Raw genomic sequence first — 9512 nt, 5'->3', positions numbered from 1 at the left:
AAAAGGGACTTTGCTTTTGGAAGATACACGTTCATGCAAGAGCTCAATGAAGCAGCATACAAATAGCTGTGCACGCGATAGCTATAAGAAGCAGCATGCCTGCATGTTCAAAGGCAAGCAACACCGTACCACTGAAGCCCAACACACCACCGAAGTGATGAAATCAAATAACTGATGAAGTACAAACACTATTAACACAAGTTCATGAACACCGAACCAAAGCGCAAAGTAATCCGAGTACCGAGAAGAACAGGCGCAACACAGAGAGCTTGCCTTTCCATTTCGACCGGCGCTTCCTCTTCCACCTCTCTGGACGACCTCAACACATGGTCGAAACCACACAAACAAACCAGCACGAAAGAAGAGCAAAAGAAGAAGCAGCAGAGCCGCATAGCGGCCAGCCACACACAAAAATCATAAGCCGTAAAGGCCTACCCTTCGAAATCCTCATAAAACTTACCCTTCAAAACCCTACCATAAAATCATTCTAAGCCTTAAACACACCCCATTATTATCCTAAAACCCTTGCACCTTCCCCATAGAAAATCAAACAACCCAGGAGGGGTGGTTAACAAGTTTTTTAAAACGAGCTCAAGAAAATAACACACGTGCACATATGTAACTCAACCAAACTAGAGAAACAAGCGAGATCAAGTACTCGTGAGCCTTTAGTTTTGCATGTTAGTATGGTTTATAATTCGACCTACATGAGAGTGCATAGTGTGCTGTGTGAGAATATGATCATGCAGGCAATGAAGGATAATAAGAAGGGACTGCAATTAACATACTTTGATTCTTTGATTGCTTGCTTCTGTTGGTTTAGTCGTCAATGTTTGTGCCTTCCTCATTTCGATTTTTTATGAAGCATTGATATTCTATTGAGGAGGATGCTCATGAGTTGATTTGGAAAGAGAGAGAGAGAGAGAGATCATGCACGAGCAAAATTAGAATAGAAAGGAGTATGGGTATTGGATGAGTGGCAAAACGTGGCCTAAAATAACTCGACGGACACTTTTGAAACAAAGTCTAAGAAGAGCACTGCCTGCAAGGCAGTACTAACAACAGCAAGTGATTACACAAGAAAGGAGTGCTAAAGCAAAATAAAAAGACAAAATTAAGCAGACGGAAATCAAATAACACAAAAAGAGACTCAGCAATATACAGTCACTGGCAAGACACAATTACACCCACAAAAATTTGAGGTTGGATAAGGTGATACGAATTTTCAATATTATAAATAATTCTAGTAGCACTTTGACAGTAGTTATACACTGGAATGCACTTTGAAATTTGATTAGCTCTATTGAATGCAGAGGGAAGCCTAAAACCTGTGACAGGTTCCTCAGAAAGTACTTCAATATTTCCATTTGACTTTGATTGCAGCACAGGGTCTAATTGTGGCACATAACCTCTCTCCTTCATTACTTTTCTGCATATTTCCAACTTCGCATAAACTCTTTCAAGCTGCTGGATTTTGTCTGCAACAACAAACTCATGCACCTTGTTGTTAACTTCAATCCATGCCATTCCTGGCTTCTTCCTTGCATTGATAACATTTCTATGCTGTTCCAATTTGAAGACGTCAGCCCACACTTGAGCATCGGCATAGATCTTTGACATGAGAACATATGCAGAAGTATTGTTGGGATCCAGCTGAACAATTGCATCGAAACATTTTCTCCCTAGCTCTAAGTTTCCAAATGTTTTGCAGGCTGTAAGCAAAGACATCCACCCTGTAGTATTGGGTGGAACAGGCATAGCCTGGAGTAACTCTCCAGCATCATTCAACCGTCCTGCACGACCAAGAAGGTCAATCATGCAGTTGAAATGTTCAATACTCGGTGTGATCCCGTAGTCTTCTCTCATTGATTTGAAAAACTGGTGGCCTTCAACCACTTTGCCTGCATGACTGCATGCCACAAGAATGCTTGTAAAAGTCTTACTGGCTGGCTGTAACCCTTGTTGTTGCATATCACCGAGATATTGCTGGGCCAAACCAAAGTTGCCATGCTGAGCGTATCCAGCAATCATTGCACTCCATGAGACTCCATCCCGATTGGATAAGCCATGAAAAGCTTTCCGTGCCTCCTCCAGGTTTCCACATTTGGCATACATATCCACAATGGTGTTGCCTACCGCCAAGTCTGATTCAAATCCATTACTAATTATCTGCTTATGTATTATCTTGCCGTAAGCTACAGCTCCCATGCTACTGCAAGCTTTCAAGATGCACAAAAATGAAACTCTGTCTGGCGTCATGCCTTCCTCTTGCATTTTCCCAAAAAGCTCAAGAGCTGGAAGACCATCCTCATGCTGAGCATATGCTGTCATTATACAATTCCATGAGGCCACATTTCTACACGGCAACGCATCAAACACTTTGCGTGCCTCCACTATGCTCACACACTTGGCATACATATCAACAAGTGCATTTCCAATGATCATGTCATTGTCGAATTCACTTTTGAGAATCTCTTGATGTGTGAGTTTGCCTTGGTCTATGGCTTCAATGCTGCCACATGCCTTCAACATGCAAGCAAATGTGATAGGGTCTGGTTTTATGCCATCCAGAAGCATTTTCCAAAAAATCTTGAGTGCAAGGAAACCGTGGCCCTGCTGGACATACCCCGCAATCAATACACCATGAGAAACCACATCCTTATTTGGCAATTCGTTAAAAACCTCGTGCGCCTCCTCTACGTATCCCCACTTGGCATACATGTCAACAAGGGCGCTCCCAATAAGAACATCTGATTCAAGCCCACAAAAAATTATCTTTTCATGGACCTTCTTGCCCTGCCCTAGAGCTCCTACTGTGCCACAAGCTTTCAAGGCGCCCAAAAATGTCACTTTGTCTGGCCTTATGGACTCTTGCTGCATTTTGTCCAAAAGTTCCAGAGCAGTAAAGCCATACCCATGCTCAGCATATCCTCCGATTATAGAATTCCATGACACCACATTTCGATTTGACATTTCATTCAACACCTGATGTGCATCCCGGAGACTACAACACTTGGCATACATGTCAATAAGAGAATTCCCAATAGCTGTATCTGTTCCTAACCCTTTTCTGAGGATGTCAGCATGGATCAGCTTGCCCTTACCCAAGGCTCCTAAACCGGCACACGCTTTCAATATGTGTGGAAAGGTTTCGATATCTGGCTTTATACTCTCATGCTGCATTTTCCCAAACAATTCAAGAGCAGGATGATATTGTTCCTGTTGGGCATATCCAGCAATCATGATTCCCCAGAAGACTGGATTTCGATTGGGCAATTCATTGAACACCCTTTGGGCTTCATCAAGGCTACCAAATTTGGCATACATGTCAACCAGGGAGCTACCAATAACATCATCTATTGGGAGTCCAGTCTTGGCAAGCTGCTCATGGATCAGCTGACCCTGCCCAAGGTGTCCCACGCTGCTACATGCTTTGAAAATGCATGAAAATGTGACTATGTCTGGCTTTATTCCCTTTTGTTGCATTTGATTGAATAGTTTGAGAGCAGGATCGCCATGCCCATGTTGAGCATATCCTGAAATAATGGCATTCCATGATACCACATCTTGAATTGCCAGTTTATCAAACACTTTCTGTGCCTCCTGCAAATGGCCACACTTACCATACATGTCAACAAGAGTGTTCCCAACAATCATATCTGATTCAAGCCTGTCCCTAATAATCTCATCGTGTATCAGATTACCCAGCCCTATGACGCCCAGACTGGCACATGCTTTCAAAATGCACAAAAAAGTTACTTTTGCCGGCTTTATGCCCTCTTGCTTCATTCGCGCAAAAAGCTCAAAGGCTGTACCACCCTGTCCAGCATTAGCATATCCTGCAATCATTGCATTCCAAGTCACCACATTTCGAAGGGGCAACTCATCAAACACTTTCTGTGCCTCCCTTATTCTCCCGCATTTAGCATACATATCAATGAGAGTGCTACCAACAGCTACATCTGAACAAAGTCCACCTCTGATGATCTGATCATGCACCAACTTGCCATGGGATAGATCTCCTTTCCTGCCACATGCTTTCAAAATGCGTAAGAATATTGAATTGTTCTGCACAAGGCTCTCTTGTTGCATTTTGCAACGGAATCCAATAGCCTGTCAGATTACACAGCATGGGGTATAAACATCCAGGTTTGGAATCTTCAAAAGAACTACGTTTGCTTCCAGCAAGCTGCCACAGGAAGCAAACATCTAGGTCAAGGGGGGTTCCAAACATTAGGGATTTCTCTTGATACAAGCTTCCCTCCTCGGTGCAGAAAGTGCCCGGCCTGAAATACCTCGTCCAGCTTCCGCAGATCCTAGTCCCCACACGGCCTGGTGATTAGGACAAAGAGGGCAGATCCAAAGTTTGTAAGCAGACTTTTGGAAAGGCTTACAAGAGTAAAGAAAAACCAATGCGCATCGAAACTCGACGTAGTGAAAACGGCAAGAAGGAAAGTTTTCAATGTGTGGGGGGGACATACTAGATATTGTGTTTCCTCCATAGTTGTCAAAGCACGGAAATTTTATATCTAAAAAAAATCAACAAATCCCGCCGAGTTTATTAATAATCAAAAGAAAGAAGTACAACAAGTTGGATTTTTCCAGGGGGCCTGCCGTGATCTCGATTTTGTGTCGTGATGATGTCGTGCGCTTGTTGATATTGGGTGGGCTACGCGCCTTCGCTATCGAGGCTTGTCAGCAGCAAAGAATGGTCTGACTAATAAATGAATGATGTAGATGTTTGTGGCTTTTGTTTTTTGTTTGTCCGGATGTGGTCAAGTGTGGAGCCGTAGATGTAGTTGGAACTGTCATTAGTTGTGTCACGTGCTGGCTGTCCATGAAGTCTTGTAGTTGGTTTGTGATTTTGGTTCTTGTTCCGTGGTGTATATTGAAGTCTCCTACTATGTATGTGTTTGTTTTTGCTCGGACGTGTTGTAGCATGTTTTGCATGGCACAAAGGAGGCATGTAGTAGTTGTTTTTGGGGACTTGTATAGGTTCAAGATGGCCAGGTCTGGCCGTCTTGGGTGTGAAAGATTGTTAGCATGCACTCGCAACCCTCCCACATCATTCTCTCAACTTTTTGTAGCTGCATTGTGTCCTTGTAGTATGTCACAAGGCCGAGCACGTCGTCTGTCACTAATGCCGTGAATCGTGGTAGTTGGAGTGGGCCTGATCCTTTCTGTCTTGTTTCTTGCAGGCAGAGAATTGTTGCCTGCAACATCTGTTTGCAGTGAATGATATTGTCGGTGTGGGTGTTGGCAGAATCATCGGCAGGTTGTGGCAATAATTTATGAATAGTCCATGCATGGGATTGGTTCCACCCCAGGTGCCCAATGTCTACCACCTCAGGAGGCATCATCTCGATCCAGTGGAAAACCTTGAACGGGACGTTGTACACTTGGGATATCTGAGCTATGCTTGCATGTAGTAAGTTTTTGGAACTTGCTGAAAACCAATGTGCAATTGCAATTCCGGTTAGTTTGTAAGGAAGCCTTGTCACAATAGGATGCGGTGGACCTGGATTGCTCGTGGGCCAGTTGTACTCCGATTTGTCCGAGGAACTCATGCCAAACTTGGTTTAACATTTCTTGCAGTTGCCCTTTCAATATGTGTGCAACGCATAGCAGTATGTCTGTGCAATATTCGTTTCCGTTGATAAACTCATTGTCCCACGTAAGGTCGTACTTGCTGATGTTGAACTTATCATCAACTTTGTGTGAATTGGTAGCCATTTCTTGAATGTGTTCCTTGGCTGGACTATGATGGTGGATGGCTATAATAGAAGGGCTAGTCGTGGTCGTGCCCCCACAAAGTTTGTGTGGTATGCAAGGGTGAGTATTGTGTGATGCTGTGCTTCATAGGGACCATATGTTCACACAAACTCCTAAAAAAAACAAAGAGTGTGCCATGGTTAGATTGTAGACATGTAGTGCTCTGTTGAAAACGCTATACACATTCTCTCTCTCACACATGCACACATTAGATTGATTTGTCAGTCATTGTAGTAGAAGATAGGCAAATGAAAGATGTGTATTATTGCAAGCTCAATGTGCTGCACCATTGTTGCCACAATGTCTATATTGCTTCACCATGTTTTATTGATGCCTATTTACACTGACGGGCGCATTTGTTGAGTACATTGGCCAACACATGAGCAATCAGGGTGCCTAAGCACCGGAGACAAATGCTATAATGAACCCAGCATAACTAATGGTGAAATCGCCAGATGGGCGGCATTCGAGAAGCAAGCTCGTTGTCGTGGCAGCACTGCGGGTGTAGAACTCGATGAATGAGAGTCGTAGCCGAAGCACATCATCCACACAACCCCCACGGACCTTCACATTGACAAAGGTCCCATTGCGGAGGAGTACACGATCTTTTAATAAGGGAATTCATATGATTTCTTGCAGGATTCCGCACAAGTAGCAAAATGGGTGTGTGGGGTCATGAGTGACATGGGAACCCACACATTCAGCACATTGGAACTCCACCGACAAACTATAGCACACCATTGACCTGCACCAGAGGGTAACATGCACGCTTAGATCAGGATGGTAAATGAGATAGGAACCAGTAATTTGCGACTCTCTGTGTCGTGGTTGTGTAGACATCCAGTTTCTTTAAATCCCTACAAAGCATATACCCTAAAGGTTGTCTGTCTAGATAGAGTTTTTGGTTGTGGGAAGGCTCCATGCAGTGTGATTGGATGTATGGTTAAGGATACTTGAAGCTATTACAATGCACAATGCGCTATTATGATTGTAAAGTCAAATTTATCGAGAGTAGCAACTATCACTACTAGAGATTTTTGTTTATTGATTCACTGGCCCTTTGGTAGTAATGTTGTTGATTTTCCTTAGTTCCATAAGCCATGATAGAGCATTCAATTCCACGTGACATCTGTTCTTTTCACTAAGCAGATTTCCTTGCAAATCTTTGGCTAAGGTTTTTCCTAAGGTTGTGATAAATTGACAGGTGGTAGCCTATTTTTTCTTTGATACCCTCTTGAAAGTGAAAACTTGTGTTTATTAAGTACTAAAATTCCCTCGTCATGTGAATCCACCAACCATGTGAGGTTACCTCCCAAGCATGAATTGATGAAGGTGAAACCAAGACTTTGGTACTACTATCATTCAAAAAATTGTGGTCTCTTTGAGTTTTTATGCAATAACATTGACTTATATGGCTGGTGATTTCTTTGTAAAGGAGATAGACATTGTTAAGCAATAATTATAAGCTTGGTAAGACCTCTCCAATGGCATCACTCAACATTATAAACAACTTCATGAGTGTTGAATTTCATACTTGGTAGTCAAAAGTGATGTACTTGCTAATGCAAAAGAATTTATGGGACTAATTATCAAGGGTAACGACACACAAGAAAACCTTAGTGGAGCAATGGAAAGTGAATAAGCTTGGCTACATTTTGCTGCAACATTAGGAGATGAATGTATCCAATACATTGATAGTATTGCAAGAGCAAAAGATGAATGGCAAGAATTAAATAAGGTATTTGGGATAGATGCACATGACTCTAAGGTCGACCTACTAAGAAGGCTTTATAGCCTAAAGTATAAGCCCAATGAAGATGTATCCAGCAATCTCAACAAATACAAAAGCATATGGCAACAACTAGCTATCCTTAAATGAACACTAGATGATACGGTATCCAAGGCTATTCTACTTGCAAGTCGTGACATTGAAGTATATGGTACCTTGGAATAAACACAATATAACATGGATAATCTCAACTTACATGATATTGAGGTAGCTTCATAGAGAGAGAAGGGAAAGTAAAGAGTGAGAAAGGATATATTGTGTCAACAAGGGACAATGTTTTCTTCAGCAACAAGAGGAATCATCAACAAAGCACTACAAGAATAAACTGCACTTTTTGCAGACTCACTAATCATATTTTCCACAAGTTTGGTCATGAATCACAGACCTGCTATAGCAACAATCAAGAAAATACGGTATTCAAACCACCTCCTCATCTAGATGTGTTCCATCTAATGTAAGCACCATGTAAAGATCACTTCTGGCACTATAGGATGTAGCCAAGGAGTCAATTACCTACGTCGTAGTTACACCACTAGCTAATGAGCCTGATAGGGGACTAAGGGGGGGGATTTCATTATTGTAAATTTATCTTACATGGTTGATGACATAGGGCATGGTTAAGACAACTCAGCTCTCCATGGTATAGCCAAGAGAAGTGATCTAGCTAAACTCACCTAAAGCCACCCTCACTTTGGTGGCAAGTCAACTCACCTAAAGTTATTAAAATGCCCTAAAGCCACCCTCATCCTAAAACCATTTCCTATTTAAAATCACCTTTAAAACACTTGCATACGTGGCACAATCCACATAAAAGACCAATAAACCAGTTGAATGCTTAGACCTTGCCATGGGTAGATTGCTATGAGGATAACACCTTCTTTTCATATCCCAAAGTTGAAATCTATGTCATAAAGGCATCCATCAGTTCATTCTATATTAAAACTATGGGAATTGGAGTCAAAATTTTGCCATTTGAATCTACATGCATTCAATTTTCTTGGCAATCGAGGCTTGCAATCATCTTTTGGCCTTAACATGTGTCTCCAACATCATCCAAGCCTTAACGTGGTCCTCCACTACCATCCTTTGGCCTTTTGAATTCCTTTTGGCCTCAAAATCAACACTCTATTGTTTTGATGATCCAAGCCTTCACATGTTCCTCCACTGTCATCATTTGCCCTTCACATTCCCTTTGGACCTATTTCCTTTGAATCTTTTGGTCAAAGCTTTTGAGTCAATTGCACCACTCATGAATTTATTTCCCTTTTCTCATCCTATTCCATTCCATTCCCTTTACCCTTGTGGGTTTTCTTTTTCTAGGAAGAGAGAATCATTTATTTTGGGAATGGGTAAACCCACTAAGGCTCCACTTCTTTAAAGTTTAAACCTACATCTAGAGGCTCAACCATCACTATGCTGTTTTCAAGTGCCTTTAATGAAACATCTTGAAACTTATTGGGCACTTCTTGGACTTCCTATTAATGCATTATAGATTAAACATTCTTCCATCGTGTGATTAATGTAAGGTTAACTTTATTATCCCATGATGCTAGGCACAATATTCCTATTTTTTGCTTTGAATTACTATGTCTCAAATATTTGTTGACTTAATTGATAAATACAATCTTGTCATTCTTTGAAATCCTATGTCTCAAATGTTTGTTGACTTAATTGACAAATACAATCTTGTCATTCTACCCTTTGATCTCTATGTAACCATTAAAAAAAACTCAAAAAAAGAGGGACTAAAAAAGGGGACTAATAGAGAATTACAAAAATAATAAAGTACTAGATAAGAGAATATGGAACCACACAACACAAATTTCTCATGTAGACAACTCTATAATAGAGGCTCTCTAAACCTAGGAGAAATTAGGCTTTTGAAGAAAAAATCCTACAATTGTCTTGATAGAAGTGACCGGAGATTGTTATTCCTCATCGTTTTGCTCAC

The 9512-nt window shown here is 41.5% G+C and overlaps 1 protein-coding gene across 1 annotated transcript; it reads right to left on the bottom strand.

Moving 5' to 3' along the window:
- Nucleotides 1-1164: 1164 nt before the first annotated feature.
- Nucleotides 1165-4843, bottom strand: LOC147900556 (pentatricopeptide repeat-containing protein At5g27110-like). The gene has a single exon (XM_087376678.1). The coding sequence runs from the start codon at nucleotides 4090-4092 to the stop codon at nucleotides 1165-1167; it is 2928 nt and encodes a 975-aa protein (XP_087232804.1). The 5' UTR covers nucleotides 4093-4843.
- Nucleotides 4844-9512: the final 4669 nt, after the last annotated feature.

Source organism: Dipteris shenzhenensis, chromosome 7 (genome assembly GCF_047967505.1).
Source record: "Dipteris shenzhenensis isolate YYH24624 ecotype China chromosome 7, Dip_SZ_1.0, whole genome shotgun sequence".
Classification (NCBI taxonomy): Eukaryota; Viridiplantae; Streptophyta; class Polypodiopsida; order Gleicheniales; family Dipteridaceae; genus Dipteris; species Dipteris shenzhenensis.
The sequence above is the reverse complement of the archived record's forward strand: the minus strand, read 5'-3'. Positions and strand labels throughout refer to the sequence as shown.